The sequence below is a fragment of the Phalacrocorax carbo genome, chromosome 3 (genome assembly GCF_963921805.1).
Source record: "Phalacrocorax carbo chromosome 3, bPhaCar2.1, whole genome shotgun sequence".
NCBI lineage: Eukaryota > Metazoa > Chordata > Aves > Suliformes > Phalacrocoracidae > Phalacrocorax > Phalacrocorax carbo.
The window spans coordinates 61,136,836-61,156,713 of NC_087515.1; the positions used below are offsets into that span (position 1 = coordinate 61,136,836).

Here is a 19,878-nt window from a genome sequence, read left to right on the forward strand (position 1 = left end):
TGCCTATTACAGTCAATTAGGACTTTATTTACCGAACTTAGCGAAAGGCTCTCCGTGTGCCTTTTATCTGGTCCCCTTTCTTCTTCCCGTCGTTGTCAGAACAGGAGCAGTTCCCACCCTCCGTGTCCGTCCCATCCACCCCCCTTCCCCCCGTCTTTAATTTCTAGTTACGAGGGGGTTTTATTGGGGGCGGGTAGATCAGGGGAGCTGCAGTGCTGCGTTCCTTTTTAACTCGGACCATTTGATCTTGCTTGGCACGTCCTTGTCGGCCCCAGGTTCGCTCCACAGCCTTTCAGTTTAATTAATTTTCGTGTCTTTTTCACGATGGCAGGTAGCTCACCGGCCTTACAAAATTTCACGTGGAGGCGAACCCGTGTTGCCGAAAGGCCCCTCCGGGAGGGCGGCGGCGATGGGGGGGGGCGGGAGGCCGTTTGCTGCGCGCGGGCGCCTCCCCGCGCGGGCCCCTCGCCGCCGCCCCCGCCAGCTCCCGCTCTCCTCCCGCGCCGCCCCGGCCTGCGTCTCCGCGCCGCAGTTAATCATTCATCGGCACGGGAATTTATCTGTGGTGTTTTTTTTGGTTTTTGGTTTTTTTTTTTTAATTGGGTTGCCAGGGCCGGGTTTTTGAAAAGGGGCTCGGGAAAAGTGAGGGCGAGAGGGAAGGGCAAACACACGCACACACACACACCCAGCTCAGATGTGCTCATCCCCTGCAAAATCGTTATCGCGTTGGAAATCTGCCGTCGGTTTAAATAATTGGGAGTTGGTTTAAATTAACCGTTTACCTTTCCAGGAGCCAGCCCCCTCCCTCTGAGGGCGGTGGGGAAGCAGCAGGGGACGCCCGTGGAGGGGGGAGAACGTGAAAATCCGCCCCGCAGGACCGAGAAGTGCGAGGATTTACTTAAGTGGGGCTTTATTTCCACCACCCCCACCACCCCACCCCACCCAAGTTGGCGGGATTAAAATGGATTTTTGGCAAACCATGAGAGGCACCCCTTGACAGTTCCGAACCCTCGCGCAACAGCCGCGCGACTACAAAGGTTGAATTAAAAAAAAAAAAATAACAACAAAAAACTAAACACCCAACAACCGACAGGGTGAGGGATTGCGACAGCCCGAGCCGCCTTGGGAAAGCCAACGCGAGCCCATTCCCGGCAGGCCCCGCGCGGCGCAGCCCGGCCTGCCCCTCCCCCGCCGGCTCCGGAGGCTCCGCTGCGGCGCGGCCTCTCCTCTCCTCCCCCAGCCGTTCCCGCTCCCCCACCCCCGCACGTAGGCGCTTGGAAAGGGAGAGAGAGGGGGGGGGGGAAAAAAAAAAAGCGCCCTTCCAGCCTGACTAGAAAATCAGCCTTGTTTCCTCAGAAACCGCAGCTGCTGCGAGCAGAAAACACGTCAGGCTGGCCCTCCGACACGCACAGATGTGCCTTTGTACATCCACATAAACGCCGAGGATTGCGTGCCGAGGGCAGGCGCCCTCCCCGCGGAGGACGGGGCCGAGGCAAATGGCAGGCGGATTCTCCTTGCCGAAGGCCGCCGCCTCCCGCCCGCTCCCTCCCGGCGTTTAGTGGCCCTTGGTTAATCCCTCAGGGTGGCTTAAAGAGCAGCGAAACCTGGAGGCGGCCTAAATACGGAAACTTGGGAACTCGTGGAGAGGAGCCCGCTCCTCGCTGGCCAGCCTCGCCCCTGCCCGCGGGGCTGCTGCGCCTTCGGGGCTGGTTTTTTTTTTTTCTTCATATTTTCTTTTTTCTAGGTCGTGTGTTAAAGGGCTAGGCACCAAAGATACTTATCTTTTTCTGAGAGGACTTGGGAGAGTGGGAGAAACGCGGAGGGGGGGAGTTTCTGCTGACCTCGGAGAAAGCTTAAAATAAAACGTTGCATTAAAATTTACTGTAAGGCAAGGAGCGTTGTTTATCGTGCCCTCGCCGGCTGTAACTCCACCCTCAACTGCTTTTTCTCTCTTCCCATCTCCCGCTTTCCTCCCGTCCTCTTTCCCCACACTCTCTCTCTTTTTTAATATAACTTTCAGGCTGGATGAGTTGCAACTCGCTCCGCGTAATTAAAATGAGTGGATGATGGTTGAAAAGGGATGGAAAATCAGGCCGGGGGGGGGTGGGGGGGTGAGGAGGCGGCGGCGGCCGCGCGGGCTGGAGCGCGGCTGCTGAAGCAGACAAAAACAGGTCTGGTGGCGCGGCGGCGGGGGAGGGGCGCGCGGGCCGCCATTGGCGCGCGGGCCGGCGCGGCGGGGCGCGGGCGCAGCTGCGGGAGCGGGGCGCGGGGCGGCACTCGCTCGCTCCCTCACGCAGTCGCTCGCTCCGCCGCCGCCATTTGTGTCCCCGCCGCCCGCCCCAGCCCGCTGCGGGCTCCGCGGCCCCGGCTGGCGGGAGGGAAGGCCCGATCGCGGCCTGCCCCGGGCTGCTTGCCTTTTTTTTTTTTTTTTTCTTTTCCCTTCCCCTCTTTTCAGCCACGCACAAACGAGGCTCGCAAAGCGCGCCCCCCTCCCACCTTAACCCAGTGTTGTTTACTTCCTTTTCTTAACAATGGCTTTACAGAATTGTTTTACATTATTTTGGTACTTCCTGCAAATCTGCCCGTGGTGGCTTACTCGGAAAAATGTTTCTTCCCTTTAACAAAATCCGGTCTATCCCGAACAGTACAAGTTATATACGGAAAGACCTAACCCAGTTCAGTGCTTATTTTTATTTGACAGCATAGTTAGAGCTGGCCCAACTGACTTTTTTTTTTTTTTTTTAAATCCACTTTTCTAGGGTATGGTTCTATGGGCAGAGCCACTTGTCCCTGTAGCTGTAGCACCTGGTAATCTGTGATCTGCAACTTGGTTTGCTCTTCACTCGGCGTATAATTCTGTTTATATTAATAAAAGGCAGCCGAGTATGTGAGCATGTAATGGTTAGGGTCAGCTCTAATGCGCAGGACCGGCTTACTGTAGGGAACCAGGCAAGTGAAGAAGAGGACATACCTGCGTAGGCATACTTACCTTTGTTGGGCTGGTGGGGAGTCTCTGAACCAGGTTATAAATGTAACAACATTTAAAAAGAGAGAAATTGCACGTTTAAAACTTCAAATGCATGCCGTGCATCCAGTTAGGCTTGAATCTAGGGTCAGTGTTTTTAAAGTTTGCTTATTTTTATGGTAAGGGAAAATAAAGGATTTTATCACTTCGACAGAATGGTTTTGTAGACGTTCAAGTGGTTCCTGCTTTCAGGAAGCCATTGCTTGCTAGTATGGAAACAAGTTTTCATATTGAGCACTACCAAATACACTTTTTTCCTCTTTCAGAAAAGAAATGCAAACTGAAACTCCTTTTCTTGCCTCCCCAAGTGCTGTACTTCCCCCCTCCCCCCCCCCCCCCCAATGAGTAGGAGGGACAGACGTTGTGACAGGGCAGGTACTGATTAGTTGCTGTCAGTCTGCACAGATTAACACCTATTTTTAGGTTTCTGAACCTCTTGAGTAATACTAGTTAAATTGGCACAGGTTAATAAGTTGGGGTCCACAGAGCCTCTTAACTGTTCACTGTGAAATTTGAATTAAAGAGACAGTCTCACTTTGTCAAAACGGTGAAAAAGGTTTATACATCATTTACTGCATGTCCATGTTCGTGTGTGTACGCACACAGAGCATATGTAGGTCTGAAAAACAGTTGAAAACAGTTTTGTTGGGCATGTTAATGTAAACACACACAAAGTTAGAGGATCTTTGCAGAGATCAGCAGTGAGATAGGCTCTGGAAGGGAATGTTCTCTCCATTTTTCATATAAATGTGGCATTTAAAAATAAAACTTAATATTTGGTTTTTCATGTGTTTTCTCCCTGTCCTCCCCCCATTATATCATTACACTGTTACACTGACACCCACTGGTAAAAGTCAATCTGAGATCACGATGGTAAATTGAGCCTCTTGATGAAGGGACAGCTATTACCCAGGAATAAAAAAAAAGCTAAACTAAGGATGCAAGAATAGCTTCTTCCCCTTCCTCCCCCTGAAAAAAGCCTTGCAATGTTCTTAATTTTTATTTTGTTAGGAATAAGTATGTGGATGCTCCAGAGGTAAGAAGGGTGGCCGCAGCATTTTTCTCTAAAAATGTAGCAACGCAGAAATAACTGCATTAGGAGCAGTTTATTTCTAGACATATGTGTGTTTGGGGACAGACAACAGGCTGACACAGAAGAGGAGAGAGTAATTGGTATGTTAGTAACTGCTGTGTTTAACGCTGTTTTCCAGGTAAAACAACTTGAAAACCAGAAATAATGGTCATGCTAGAAATATATTTGTGTGGGCACTGACCTGATTGTATCAAAGCAGAGATGAATGCCAGCGCTGTGCAAGTCTTATTTAGTCTGTTTACCATTTAATTCAAAGTTGTCAGTGGTCTTTGAAAGCCACTTGTGTTGGAGAAACAAGGCTCATTTTATTGAAATCTATCACGGCACCAAAATCTGGTTTGCGAGAGTGTCGTTCCATAGCCCTGCCTAGCACAAGAACAATACCACGCAATTACACTGTTTCAGGCTCTGAAATAGGCTTTCTTCCAAAACACCCTCCCCTTATATTATTAGACGTGTTCCTATTAATGAAATGATTGATTGAAAATCTTCCTGTGTTTATGTTGTTTGGGCAGCAGTAGCTTGGATTTCCCCTGTCTAGACTAAAATTGTATCCAGTGGAGATGCATGGGACAGCTGTTTGTAAACTCCGAGTGAGACTTAACACACGAGGTGCAGCAAAACCTTGTTCATAGCTGGCTCCCTCGTACATACAGTGGTACATTCTTTGTTTGAAAGGAAAGGGGGATCCTTAGTGGAAATAAATACAGAAACAAAATGGACTCCACAAAATGTAGAAGTGTTGGAAAGACCTGCCAGGGCCGCGCAGTTCAGAAATTAAAACTCTAGCCTTTCACCTTTGAGATTGTAGTTCAAATCTTTCTTTACTTATTGAGTAAAATGAGCTTGAAATGAGTATAAAAAGCTGTCTCCGGGGCTACCAGCTTACTGCTGTAATTGGTGCAGATACCGTAATTGGAAAACAGGGTGAGTGCCGGGGTTTAGTTCTTCAGGAAAAGTTACACGAAAAAATCTTTACTCGGGTACTTGCTGTGTCCTCTTTTAGTCTAACCCATGCAATATATATGTGTGTAAAGAAAAAATCTGTACAAAAACGGTCGTTGACGTTGAGGATTTACACAAGGTTCTCATGCCTGAACGTGTACTGCTGTGCTGAATATTACCTTATAAGCACACCACCGTACAGAAATCCTCCGTTTGGAGGAGAACCGCACAAGGCTGTTAGCAATTGATTTGTTTTGCAGTTTTACTTTGAATAATAATAAAGGCATGAATAGGGGGGCTGACTTTGAAACTGAGACAGGCTGGAAAAAAATGCTAGCTTGTATCCTGTAATTATCCAGAAGCACCCTCATGGACCCAGAATAAAGCTCACAGAACAGGCATAAAGCACAGTGAAGAACCAGAGTTTGTGAGGAGGTGGCGTGTCAGTAGCCTGCCACATCCTTTCTCCTCTCTTGCCTCGAGTGTCGTTCTTGTTCTGTTTGCATGAAGAAACTCCAGCAAACAAGGAGAGAAGTGGGTGGGGAAAACGTTTATAGTTCATATTGCAATATTCAAATAAAATGCTAAAAATGCAGTAAACAGGTTTATAGTCATTGTTTATGGACTCTAGAATTTTTAATATTCTAACATGTAATTGAATTCTGAAGCCAAGATTTTTGCAATCAATCAGGCTTTTATAAGTGGGCTGCTATTTGCTTGAAGTAACTTTGAGAAGAATTTGGACTTAAATTTGTTTGTTTGTTTATGGGTATAGCAAATAAGCGAAATGCTGAAGCGGACTGCAGAATCCTACCTTGTGCACTTGCTTGGGTGAGCAAAAGTCCCAATCTGTGGAAGTAGTTCAAGCATTTGGGGAAACCTAATTGTTTGATTCCTGTATGTATGTGCATGTGGATCATGGAATGTGTGCTTATGGAGGACGTGTTTTCAGGGCTTGTGTTCATTTTCCTCTATTACAACAGATAAGAGAACTCAAGCAAAATGGAAAAAAACCACAAAGAATTTGTCAGTTTATCAAGGCTTTTATTATTATGCGCCTTGCTTAGGACTGAGGTGACTGCTAGGAGTGTTTTCGCCTGCCCCATCGAACGGTTCCATGTAAAGCCAGACTGTCTTTGAGAACCAGTTTTTCCTTCAGTTCTGCGGAAGCGTATTGCTGTTGTGAGCTGGAAGAGCGTGGAGGAGTTATGGCGCTGACTGGAGCACTTGTTCTTTCCCAGTAAACTCTTAAGTCCTGATACCAGAAGGGTCAAAAACTGGCCAGCTGTGACATCTGAATAATTTTTAAAGCAGTTAATCCCATCAGAATGTTTATCAATCTTTGTACCTTCTGGGGAGATGAAGGGAGTGCAGCCTAAAATAGTTCAAGAGAAAATTTTGCCCAGGCCATTGGGAAAATAATTTAGTTCAGCTGAGTCTTGTTCCATAGATTCACCTTTTCAAGTTACGGTATGAAAAACAGAACATTACCCAGGGGGTTCCTCCTGCAGGACTGTTTGCCAGGTGTGTTGATACTTCATTGTGGGAACCATCCCTTCCAAAGCCGTGCTCTGGATCTGACGATCCCCGATGATGCCCGGGTGAATTGCCCAGATGTTGTCAGTAGTAGCCACCCTCTATATACAGCATGGTATGTCTGTCTAGTAGGGAAGGTGGGGACCGGGTTCTGAGAGCCTCTTACATCCCTGCTGGAATTGCCTAGCCCATTTCCCCGCATAATTTACCATTTGTGTGGACCACCGTGGTTCTCTTGTTGATCATATCACACTCCTATGGCAACAACATTCATTTAGCTGAGTATGCAATATCAGACATGCATTTAGTATGTTTTAATTATCTTCAGAGAAATAGGTTTCAGCCTTTTTTTGTGTGTGTAAAGTTGGACGCTTTCCTTGCTTTTAATTGCTGCTCGTCTCCTTTCTGATCCGTTCCGATTTTTTTTCCTGTTGAAAATGAAAAGGGTCATTTTTGTGTTAACCCGTTTTCTCAGAACCATGCTTTATAAAATCCCGATTCACCACTCCTACGAGGGAAGGTGGAGAGGGAGAGCACAGGTGCAGTGAAGAATCATTTCTTCTCCTGACTCAGAACTACTAGGTTGTGGATGAGTAGAACCATATACAATCTAGAAAAAAGTTAGTAAGGACATAAGCTGTACGTAGGGTAGATCCTCTGGTGACAAATTTTGCCTTGGTGCAGCTTTTTTCTTATTTGTGTTTTATTCTCAAAAAGCACCGCTTTTTTGTAGATAAAGCAAAAGGGAAAATGAAACGGTCCTTGTAGGGCAGGAGTTGAAAGTACTGTGGAGATTGTGCTAAATTACAAAAAGGTGCTCAAAAAGGTGTTCTTTTCCTGTTATTTTTGAGATTCAGCCTGGTTGTGTAAGTTACCCATTCCATTAAAAGTAGGAATAAAGAATGCAATTTACAGATGGAATCGGTTGTGAGACACAGTAAAGGTTTTGAAGTTAAAGCCCTGTTTCTGAAACAGAGTGCTCCCTACATTGTGTGTCTCCTCGCCTTAAAAAAAAAATCTTTTTAACCCACATACCCAAAATAATGTTGTCTAAGGTTCAGGCAGCTTTTTCTCCTGAGCACAATAGGAATATGTTGAATCTTTTGAAAACAGTTTCTGTTTTTCAAACACCTTTTCTTTTTCAGCATAGATAATTAACGCCTTCTTCACAGTGCTTGGTGCCCTTGATACATCTGTTACCTTTGACAGATCCTTTCTGTTTGCCACCTCTTCCGAACATGCTTCCAATATTTTCAGCACAAAATAGCTTAGTATCTTTGATGTTGATTGTATACAGGCTCAATTAAATAAGAAAGCTGCGGACAGAATGGCGTAGAATTGAAACTTGAAGCTTTTGTTTCTGTAAAGATTTTGTCCTTGGTCAGTTACTTTCAATTTTTGCTGCAAATTGTTTGACTTCTTTTAGGCAAGATTGTTAAGTTGTTTAAGACGTGTAGTTTTAGCTAGGACTGTATTTGTTCTCACTATTACAGGTGGTACGTACAGGAATTATATAGAGAGGTAGGAAGAGGGGGCAGGGGAGTACGCTGTAGTTGCAAAACCCCTCCCCACTAGTGAGGGCGGCTTTTAAAGCATGCCTTTCTGGAACTTTCTGGAATATTTGAAAGCATTATGGCATTGCAGCTGTTCAGTACCACCCCCTAGTTGCTGGTTGATGGCATCTTGTATCTGAGCAACCCGACTTTGTCTGAGAAGGGCTGTTAGGGGGTGTTGAGGTGCCCTTGGGTTGCTGAGCTGTGGCAGTGGGAACCTCCAGCCCTGCGAGTAGAGGGCAGCCACGTTTTAACTCCTTTTGGTGTTTTCTGTGTAGGGTCCCTCTACAGCCCAACAGTGTGATCGCACAGAGGTGGCTGCTGTAGAGACCCTTGGCAGTGTACTTTGTTAGATGAGGTTTTATGATGCCCACTTTCGGAAGTGGGGAATTAAAATTAAATCATGGTGTTGGAACAAGAGGGTAAGAAATACAAATGGATTAGGAAAGATGCAGATGCAATACCTAAATAAGAGGCTCACCAGTGGGAGTAATTGCTACTGCTTATGTCACGTGGTATAATGACAGTTTTTCAGGATTTCCCATATATTAGAGTGCATGAGGATGAAAGGTTGGAATTTTGTCTTATAATATCTACCACTCTTTTCTTAAGGGAAATTAAATAGTGACTGCTCTGAGAGTTTGATCCAAGTACAATCGTTTTGATCTCTACGTTGTCAAACAAATAAATATCAAAAGCTAATTTTCAGTGCAGTTACTCTGTTTCATGCAGCGTTCTGGTGTGGAAAAACTAATTGTATGTTACACATCTTTGCATATATATTTATATATGAAAAACAGTATGACAGAAAAATACAAAAGAATTTGAACTATGAATATATGTTTACAGAGGGAGAATGTGTGCATGTGTACATATAACTTACCCGTTTAATCTCCTAATGACAAGAGCAGATGAACATGTTGCTGTCATGAATTTGCTGCTGCTCAGCTGTTTATGTGGTACCTGCGGAGGAACAAGTTATCGGGAAATTGCAAGGGATGGGAGCGCGCTCACAGATCGGTCTCATAGGTTCCCCTGCAGTGAGCGTGCTCTCAGTAGGCATGTACACAATCTTGAATGTCAATTCATTTGGGATTTGTAATGGTTGTTTCCTGGTGCAGACCTAAGAATGTTTGTGCCTTTCTGTCTTTTTGAGGTTACAGGAATTGCCCCATTGCTCCATAGCACACAACTTTCTTTTCTCCTGAGCTGCTTCTAATATATGTAATTCTGTTGTATTATATCTCACAGGGATGATGATTATTGCTTTTAGTTAGCTAATACCTAGAGTCTAATTTTTTTACTTCTTAGGGATTGGCCTTGTTCCCAGGATTTTGCAAAATACTTGCAATGGGAGACTAAACCAGCAGGTTAGTCAATAACATGTCCAAGAATGTGTGTTAGGGACTACGTTGAAGATGTGAATGATTTTTGTTGTTGTTGTAAATCAGCTTCCCCTAAAACATGGGCATTTAAGAAAAAGTTTAAAAATAGGCAGAGGACAGATCTGTCCCACTGTACAGCTTTTAAAAACATGAGGCATTATTGTGTTTTATCTCGAACACTGGCTGACCAAGTACAGAGCTGCTTCAGCAAGCTGCGTCCTTGAGCCCCTGTGTTGTCTGTACATGCTAATAAGGAGAATGAGGAGAATTAATAAGCAAGTTTGAGCTGCAGTATTGTTTCTTGAAACATCTTTTCAAACTTTTTTAACACAAAGTAACACACAAAGTTGTTTTGTCATTTAAAAAGAGATAATTTTATTACTGAATTTGTATTTTTGGAGCTAAAAGTTATGGCTAGAAAAATTAGAACACTGATCTTTATTATTGCTAGAGCTGGTGAGCTAAGAGATAAATGACCGATATCACGCAAAACAAGCAAAATAAATTAAAGGGATAATCTAAGAAAAAGTGGATACCAGATTTAATGAATAATTGCCCTGAACTGGGTCACACTGTATCCAGTTTTTACACAGGTCAAACTGTGAGGAGATGGCATTTACTTAACCGAAAGGCCTTGACTAAGTAGTCTCAACGGACTTTGTATAGAAAGCAAGGAAATCTCAGCTGATCTATCCTTAATTCATGAGATTTATACTGTGCTGCTGTCTTGCCTTTATTTCAGGCATAGATTCAGGGTCATAACAAAGGTGTGTCTTTGGTGTATTTGCTCAAGGATTGCCCAGGGATGGTGCCCAGTCCTCACTTGCTACAGACTGAAACCTAGCCTGAAGTACATGCATAATTGCCTTTAAAAATAAACAAAACTGAGGGCAGTTAGCAGAGAAAAAGGGAAGAAAGGATTGTCGCAGTTATCAAAGTTTATTCCTCCAGTTCTGCACGCATTAAAAGCTGTGTGTGCCCTCAGTACGTCCTTGAAGAATTGCCAGAAACTTGTGGGACATGTAGGTTTGTTCTTGCTCCGATGAGAAGAAGGACAACCGTCTTCTACAACTGCTGAATCCTAAATTCCTTCAAAAGGAAGGCAAAGTGGGGAGATACTACAGCTAGTTAGGCTGGATTTCATAAAGATATGAATGACTGTAACCATATTCATCTTTGAAAGAAACTTCCTAAGGACTTTGAAAAATGAAAACTGGATTAACTTCTTGTCACCTTCATTTAAAAATGAGTTCAGAACTGGTGGTGTGTGGGCGGGTGGGCTGATGGGAAAACCTTAAAAGCTGAGAATCTGCGCTAGGAAAGGATTACGAGGGTATATCTGCGCCAAGCACTACAGCATCCTCTGTGTCCACGCTATCCAGGCTACTTTCTATAGACAGCTTGGCAAGTTTGGTGTGTGGAAATAGTAGCTGGAGTTACATTTGCATCGCTCGGCGCCTGGACTAATGAGTCCCACTTGTAAGTTATTGGGATTACAGAGCCTCCCCCAGCCTGCCAAGAAGACCCCTGTAAGTCAGAGAGCAAACGTAGGTACAAGAGCAAACAGTTTGATTATGAGTGGGCAGTGTGATATGGTTTGTCTTACCACGACTGAGCAATAAGGGCACCCCAACGGCGAGAAGGTGATCTGACAGTAATTCAGAAGAGAGTACCTGTATTTCCTCATTCTTTGGGGATTTTGTTATCCTGGGAAAGAGAGTCCTTTCTGATCCGATTGATCTTTACAGAACAGGGAAAACAGAAGTACTGAAGAATGCAAGTATTAACATATACATTTGTTTTGTTTTGAGCATATTTTAAAAGTGCCGGAGGCATGCCTTTTTAGTAAGCAGGCAGTTGGCAAAAACCCTCTAGGTATCAGAGAAGCCCTGTGCTATAATTTTCCTAGAATAATAATGTCAAACAAATGACAATAGAAAGCCTATAAAATTTGCAGCCAGCTGGGCAAATTCTTGTGTGTGACCCGTGGAAACGCTAAGTGCCCATGCAGAATATTTCGTCTTGATCAGAGCTGCTCCAGTCTACTGCGTTTCTTGCCAGGGTAGCTGTAGCCCCCTCACCTGCCAGCTGCAAATAGCAGCTCCATTAGATAAACTCGGAGGAGCTCTGACCCAAGTCTGAGAGCAGCGTTAAGTGTGTGTAGTATTGGGAGTTTTTGCCTGGGTAGTTAAATATGGATCGGTGATCCTTTGCAGCATTAGTGTTAACAGGATATTATATGGGAATTGGCGTGCATTAGAAATTATTATTTGTGCTTATTTTCAGATTCCTCAAAAAGAGCTGGAGAGGGGTTCTGTGACTATGTCTTTTGCAAGTTAGTTGTTTTGTCCTTGAGTACTTGCTACCTCATATTCTGTATGGGTATTAAGCGTGGCTGTTAATTTCTCCTGTTAATGGTATTCCACCTCCCATGTCTCTTGCTCAGTTCCAGCTAATCCTGTCTCAAAATCTTGACAAGAAGGAGCTGGGCTGAGCTGAGGACCAAATCAGTGCCGAGTATGGCTTTGGAGAAGACCAAATTGTAATCATTCCTTGTGTCATCTGATCACTAGGTTGCACAACTCTGTTCCAAAAAGGTATTGTTCAGCGTTGCTCCTCAAGGCTTTGATCTATGTTTCAACTCCTTTTCTTTTTGACAGGGAGGTAAAAATAACTCTGTGCATGATAACTCTGCGCATTGCAACTAGGAGACTGTAAATCTCTTGGTTGCGATGCAATATTGTTTGTAGAATTGGGGCTGTAGGAGTCCTTTATTGAAAAGCAAAACAAAAATACTGAGTAAGTCTCATTACTTCTGACAAAAGAGGCTCGGGGCTACTCCCCAGCTTGTTACAGGGTACTCCGCGTTACTCATCAGGGATCCTCCAGGCTGACGTGAGAATGTTTATGAATTCTGCCGTCTTGTAGAATAAAACACTATTAAATCCTATTCTATTCTGCTGCTGAGTTATAGAATACTACATAAGCAGTAGTGGTCTTGGTCACAAGTGCCCATTTTAGAGACCACGTAGGTTGTGCAGGGAGGTGGGAAGTTTGTCTTGCCATGCGTCTGGGAGGGTTTCTTGGCGCCATCCGGGCCAGCCCCGGGGGCTGTGCTGAGACCAGCTCCCTGGTCCCTGGAGTGCCTCGGCTGGGGGCGGCAGCAGGGAGCAGACTCTAGGAGGGGCAAATTGCCCAGGCAGGACCTCCAGCTGTGGGGTACTCCTGCTTAAACCACTAATTGCATCTAATACAATTGATCCACAGTGTGCGATTAATACACACACTCTTCAGAGCAGTACCCCATCATTTACCCCTTACCACTTACAATAGCCTTCTAGCCCAGAATTGCAGGATACTGTAGTGTGGTTTGGGTTTGTTTATTAGAAGCGAAAAGGCTGTTTGATTCTTTAGATAAACTGGAAAAAACACCAGTGAACAGTGGTTAAAAGTTGCTTTTACATAGAAATAAAATACGGGGAAAGCAGCCCATTCAGCTAAAACACTCTACGGTGAGGAGTGGAAAGTGGACTGAAGTGGAGATGGAGAGGGGCATTCAGCAAAGATTCAGAGCAGTGCCTAGGGAAAAGCTACTGTATCTGATACATAAAATCAACAGTGCTTCATTTAAGAGCATGTCTGCTTTTTTTAATTATGCAGTGAATTTTTCACTGTAAAAGAAGAACATCCCCTGCCCAAGATAATATATTTACATATGTACAGTCAGAACAGACAACTAAAATAGGAAATGTTTAACTGCCACAAATAAGTATATAATGAGAAGTTCTTAATTAATGTCTGATTATCTTGAAGCAATAATGAATCTCTTGTTCATTTTTTTGTTTATTGGAATGGAAGTGATATATTTTGAAGATGATTAAGAGAAAGATGGTGCTTGCCTGATCCTTAAAGACACAGAATTTTCTTTTCTGCTCGGGTAATGTGGGTGCTGATTGAAGTACACTCTCATTCCCACTAGAGGGGGGTCCTCTCAGCCTAGGTTGTAATGCATTTTGGCTTTTTTGTTTTTTTATTAACTCAACAGGAGAAAAACCTCGGGTTGGCCCACATCTTGTTTCAGTACTTTATACTGTGTATCTTATGGTGTCACCAGTTACTTGTTTCTTACTGATCGTAACGGCCTTTTATACAAAGAGGTGAAAACCAAAATGAATGGACTAAGACACTCGTACACTGGTAAACACAGTAGTAACAAAGAGGATGTTTTATTGCATCATCCTCCAGGTGAGGACAAGCATTTATCACAGAAGTGGTGTGATCATTCTTGGAAAAGCAGAAGTGGCTTTATCAGCCCTGTTCAGTAACGTGTTTTTAATTAGAATCATCATCTACACCAGCATACTCTGAACCATTTTATTGTCTCTGTGAGCTTTATTTGTCTAAGCGTAAAAGAAAATATTTCTATCTGAAAAAGAGACTAAGAGTATGTTACATCAGCTTAAACTTCTGCTTTACCCCTTGATGCCACAGTTTTGTTCCTTTTCTCAGTTTCTTGGTGAAAAGAAGGATTGAGTTTTGTAAATGTGCTGGTCACCGTGCCATGTTCATTTGTGTTTTGAAACTATGACAATCGCAAGCATTCTCTTGGCCCTGAGCGAGCGGGAGCTTAATTAGCACAGCCCATTTGTTGACAATACCACTGCATGGTGAGGTGGCCTCTCTGCAGATGAGGCCGAGTGAGGAGCCCAAACAAAGGATGCTCTGCCTCATCTGTGCTGGGTCAGTGCAGGAGTTTTGTGCCGTCCGCGGTGTGCTCCTGCAGCTGGGAGCGTTGAGGGAGTGCAGGGCAGAGGGCAGGCAGCTCTGGGCACGCTTGGTAGGGCCGCTAGCCCAGCTGGGACCGCTTGGGAAGGAGAGGAGGAGAAAGGGACAGCAGGGCAAGGGAGGCAGGGTGGACTAAGGCTGGCAAGAGTCAAGCAGCCCTGCTGGATTCAAAAGGGGGGGTCAGAGAGGGACCCACTGACACAGGGAAGGCTCCAGTTTTCCTAATAACTCTCCACAACAGAAACGTAACAGGGTAATAAGCATTAATAGGTGTGGAGGTAGCATTTAAGGTACGTGACCGGCACAATACGGGATAGGGAGAAATGAGTGAGTTTTGAACAAGATTGTTCACGTTTTGGGGTCGGTCTAGTTACAGCAGCTGGATGTTGCACTAAAACAGTAAGTCCTAGTGAAAATGCGCATTCACCGTTTAGGTGGGTACCACATTAACCCTAGCCAGACTGCTTCTGACGTTGGCATGGCTTTTTTTCAGAAGTCGCTTGAGTGTCTGAGTAGGGCACTGTATTGTGACAGGCAGTCATACTGTTATTTCCAATCCAGTGGCTGATTATTCTCTTTTTGGCCTTGGGCAAGTCACTTAACCCTCTGTCTGTTTCTTCATCTGTAAAATATATTATGGATATTTATCAGTCTCACCAGGACTGATTGTTTAATATTTATAAAGTGCCTAAAGGATTAGAAGCTTAATATAAGTACATTTTAGATTTATTTTATTTACTTGGGTTTTTTTTCCTACCTCCTATTGCATGAGATGCTGTTTTGTACCCTCTTACTGCCATTCCTAATCAGCTGGACAGGTTACAATTGGGTAACTTCAGGTTCATTTTCTTCTTTTATTCCTAGTCCCTATAAATGCTTTATCTGCTTCCCCCCTTTTTTCCCTCGCATTTTTAATTTAGAGATTAAGAGATACCATATGTTGCTAGATCATGACATAAATATATTTAAGTGCTGCCATCATTGTTAGTTTATCAGCCTTTCCATTATAAACCCTCTTGTTCAGGGGTTTATAACTCTGGCATTATAACGTGCTTCAGGCTGAAACTTGACATTCGTTTTTTCCCTCTTGATTTGCTTTAAATCCTTCACTCTTCTTAAGTTAAACTGGAGATTAGATACATTAGTTATAGTTATACTAGTTGTATAAATTATCATTCAGCAGCAGGCATTTTAAATAGGATGTAAATCAGAGAACTAGAGAATTTCCTAGTTGTTAAACTCTGAGCCTGGGAGTAGAAATCTGGGATTCTTTTCCTGACTGTGTCCCTGGCTTGGCACATGACTACTAAGAAATTATTTAACCTCTTTCTGCCTTACTTTTCTGTCTGAATATTGGGATGATGACATTTCCTGCTTCACTGGTGTATTGGGAAGCTTAATTAATTAGAATTCATAAAAGAACAGAGATTCTCAGGTGAAAGGTGCTAAAATGTGAAGTATTTTTAAGGAGTCTAATGAAAAATCAGTGCCCCTGCTTTTCTGCACCTGTTGCCTATTGTCCCAGATTAGCCTGTGTCAGCTCTTAGAGCTGTGTGGTACATGGCAGCCAGCAAGCAGGTTGATTTGGAGCACCACTAGATGACCTAGCAGCTTGCTTTCCTCAAGCTTTCAAACGTTCACTGTATCTTGCGGCCAGCTGGTCTCGGCCTTTGCCTGGGGAGTTTGTATTCCCTCAATTCTACAGTTTTCAAAGAATTTGCTGTGCCCAAGACAGGATGGGAGCCTGCAAGCAAAACCTCTGCTGCAGTTTCCCATTAGTGCTGTTAGAGCGCTTGCTGCTGGTGCAGGAGTACCCAGCCTGGTTAGAAGATAATGGGAGGGGAAGAGTTCAGATATTTCCATGCTTTTATTACAGGGAGTTGTCATGGCAGATGATTCTGTTTGTGCTCAGGGAGCTTTTTGGTGTCTTTTGGTGGGGTTGGCAGAACTCCATAGGGAGAGCAATGTTCCTGCTGTAGTACAGTAAATTTTGGGACACTGACACATCCTCTGTACGTCGTTTAGGTTGAGAAACCTTGTTTGTGTTGTGAGGGATGCTCTCTGAATTTCCTCTCTTGAGGATTTCTGTCATCAGCTGTTAGTTCAGCATGTCCTATCCTCCGTAGGTTTCATAGAGACTGGGGTCTTCACTTACAGGTCTCTGCCTGGACTGTGGTGCCGTGTTCAGGAGAGAGGTTCTTGGTAGCGGCTAAATTTGAAATGATCTTTCTCCTTATAATTTCAGGTCGAAGTCTTGGCCTCCGAGGATGCTACATTTGGACACAAGGTGTGTAGTTTGATGCAGTTTTGTTATGTAGGTCCCATCAATTTAAATTATTGGATGTGATGTCACAGAAGACAACAATTTTCAACCTGAGAATTGAAGATCCTGTGACTTACATCTACCAATTCAGAAACTTTCCCTTATGTGTGGTAATCTGAGAATGACACACAGGCTGTCTTCATCCTGTTATTTGGTATAAAACCTGTGAGCAAATTTTACTTGCGGAATCCCATGTGGAAACATGGAACTTCAGCTTTGTAGTAATTTTTAAGATTGGTCTTGCCCAAATGCTGGATTTGTTCTCGTTCCATAGATTTGCAGTTCAAAAATTGTAGCTGTTATCTTGTTTGCAGTCTGCTGAGTAAGACCCTTTGCTCATGGTCCTGTTCCACAGTGCATCTCAAGTACAAAGTAGTACATTGAACAGCTGCATCACCCTGTGTTCAATTGTAGATCAATCCATGGCACGCAGTATGCGTGTTGGAGAGACCACTGTAGGCCTGCTCTGCTAGATGGATGGGCTGTATGCTAGTTATTGCTCGGTTTTCTTTGGCTGGTAACCATTACAGTGACAACCACAGTTTTAATTGAGCACTAATAGCAGATGATTCTAAGCAGGGCAGATTGTGTGTAGGCTATATCTAGTTAGCTGGGAAGAGAGTGGATGGGAAGGGGAAGAAGGAGATTGTAGGAACAGTAGGCTAAATCATGACAATGAAGAGTTTCCTGCTGCTGAAGGCCCACATGCTGTGATACCACCGCAGGTGAGAAAATAGCAGTGCTATTAATATCAAGGTAAAAAAAAAATCAGGAAAAGATGAAGTAAGTTCTCCAAGTTAACAAAGAGTACCATAAACAAAATTAACCCACAGAAAAGAAAGCTCTAAAAGCACCTAAATACTCATAATGCCAGAATTATATTGTGTCCATATTGTACATTTTTATGTTGATATGAAAAAAGTTATTTAAATGAATTATTAAAAACCAAACAGAGCTACTCCAGTGTTATTTGAAGTATTTAACATATGGTAGTCGGCAGTATTTTCTGTTTTTATTTAAAACCCAACATGCACACAGAATATTCATGGAATATTTAATAAACCTAGAGGGTCAGCTTTTGTGAACTCATCTCCATAATGTTTCAGACTAGGTGGGTAAACAGAAGTACTACTGAAGATTTTTGTAGCCAGTCACTCTCACAAGTAAAAGCTCTGCAGGAGGCTGCTTACTTTTTCATGGCTAGACTTGCAAGGTGTTTTTCAGTCTTGGAGTCATCTTGATGGACAACCTTTGAAACTCCTTTTTATTACCAAAGGTTTTAAGAATTTTCTATTGCTAAGCTTCAGTTTTACAAAACCACATCAGTGCTATCGCCAGCATTTAACATCATCTTCGAAAGTCCCGAGCAACTTTCTGTAAGATTCAGCTTCAGAACCAACAGGGTCTTCTTACTCTATAAAAGTAGCTTTACATTATATAGAGAACTGTATAGGTCTAGGAATGTCATGCTTTTTATCAATCAAGAAGAAAGGCAAATGTATCATCCCAAATTTGTTAATCCCAGAATTTATCTTAGCCGTCTATTTAGGCATGCTGTGAAAGCACTTTCTTTCCTTCTCTCCCTTAAGAAATGCTTCCTCTACTGTCTGTCTCAAGGATAAATAAATGTTAGTAGCTCTGTTATATTAACAAATCGGCTGGTATGCCCATGGAGGATATAAGTACAATTTTTTAAATTAAAAATTATTTTCATTTTATAAATTGGAAAATACATTTTTGTGGCAAATACCATACCTGGTATGGTTGAGAAGGGTGTACAGTTAGAGTTTGCACAATGTGATGCTTTCCTTGATACCAGTTTTCAGCCTGAATTTCCCCCCAGGTCTACTGCAGACTGTTGAGGGGGACTGTCTTTACGGTTTTGGGTATAGCATATGCCTGAAGTTGTAATGTTGTAGGGCCCCTCTGTATGCATAAGCAGAAGCATAATTTGCTGCAGAGGATATTCTTCATTTGACTGTATCCATTCCACCTATCCTTAGACACCACTTAGTTTTAGGCTTGTTGACAGGCTGTGTTGCCCGCAGATACTAGAATACTGTTTTGAAAAAAGGAGTTTTCTAGACTGCTGAAAGAGCTTACAATGTTATCTGTTACTCTTAAATTCTCCATGATTTTAGTCTCATGGTAAATATGCATACTGGCAGCGAATGGGGCTGTTTCCTAGGAAAACGTGCTGAATGAGATGACAGAACATTGTTCAGCTTCGCTGTAGTTATTGTCAGTGAAGATCTGGCTGATGTAGCCTGCCCCTTGAATAGTTGAGTCTCTGATGATGCTGATGATAAGCGCATGTAGAAATCGGTTACAGGATGCTTTTGATGCAAGATATGCATATTGATTTGGACAAAATAATTCTTTCTTTAGAAAAGAAAATGAAAACAAAAGCTGTTGTTTCATACTGTCAGGATACCCAAGGAAGAGGCACCTTGAAGTGCCAAATCTTATCTTTACTCCCTATGCACAGAACAGGTGCAAACTGCAGACCATTAGCAATAGTCCTTCAAAACACTCCTTCCACCTCACTTTTTTAATAAGAGTCTTCCCAAAACAAAGGTAGAATATAAGGCGTTTATTGGAGTAAACCCAACATTAATATGAACACTTGTTTCATTTTGTGTATATGTGAGACCAGTACTCCTCAGTGGGCCACAAAAATGTAAGCAGTTTTTCAGTTTAAATAGAAGTTGTTGTTTGGTAAGTGTAAAGATGCCCATATTTGACAGCATTGACTAGTAGGAAGCAAAACCATTCAGCTTTCTTTGCAAGTAATTTTACAGAAGGGGGAAGCTGTTAGCATGCTGTAACAGCTCTTTCGAAGATGGTACACGCGGTGTTCAGTTTAATTTACACATGCGTTTGTGTGTGTGTTTGTATGCACGTTTATTTCTTAAAGAAAAGAAAAAACCAAACCATCCAGCTTTTGACTGATCCTTCTGTTTCAATATCTGGAAGGGTTGTGTTATATGTGTGGTTGAGCATGGAGAGATGTAGGGGGCATGGCCACCTAGCGAATCAGGAACAGCTGATAGGTGGTCTGGGACAGACTTAACAGTTATGCCCGGTCCGTTCAAATTCTGCTGAGGATAAACTCACACATATAATAAGCTTCTTCAAACTGTAGCTGCCAAGGAACTAACGTAGAGTAAGAGCGCATGGTTGGAGTGCTATCTGCCCAAGTCTGCAGTCAACACACAGGAATGTATTTCAGA

At 43.3% G+C, this 19,878-nt stretch overlaps 1 protein-coding gene across 9 annotated transcripts in view; it reads left to right on the forward strand.

Annotated features, from left to right (window-relative positions):
• The window catches only part of ARID1B (AT-rich interaction domain 1B), a 337,378-nt gene that overhangs the window by 171,681 nt on the left and 145,819 nt on the right, over nt 1-19,878 (forward strand). For 6 of the 9 annotated variants that reach the window (XM_064447082.1, XM_064447088.1, XM_064447085.1 and 3 more), the window contains exon 5: nt 16,568-16,609. The exons of the other annotated variants lie outside the window; for them this stretch is intronic. In XM_064447082.1, the coding sequence (XP_064303152.1) occupies nt 16,568-16,609 (42 nt within the window). The remainder of the gene's footprint in view (nt 1-16,567; nt 16,610-19,878) is intronic. 9 annotated transcript variants of the gene reach the window in all.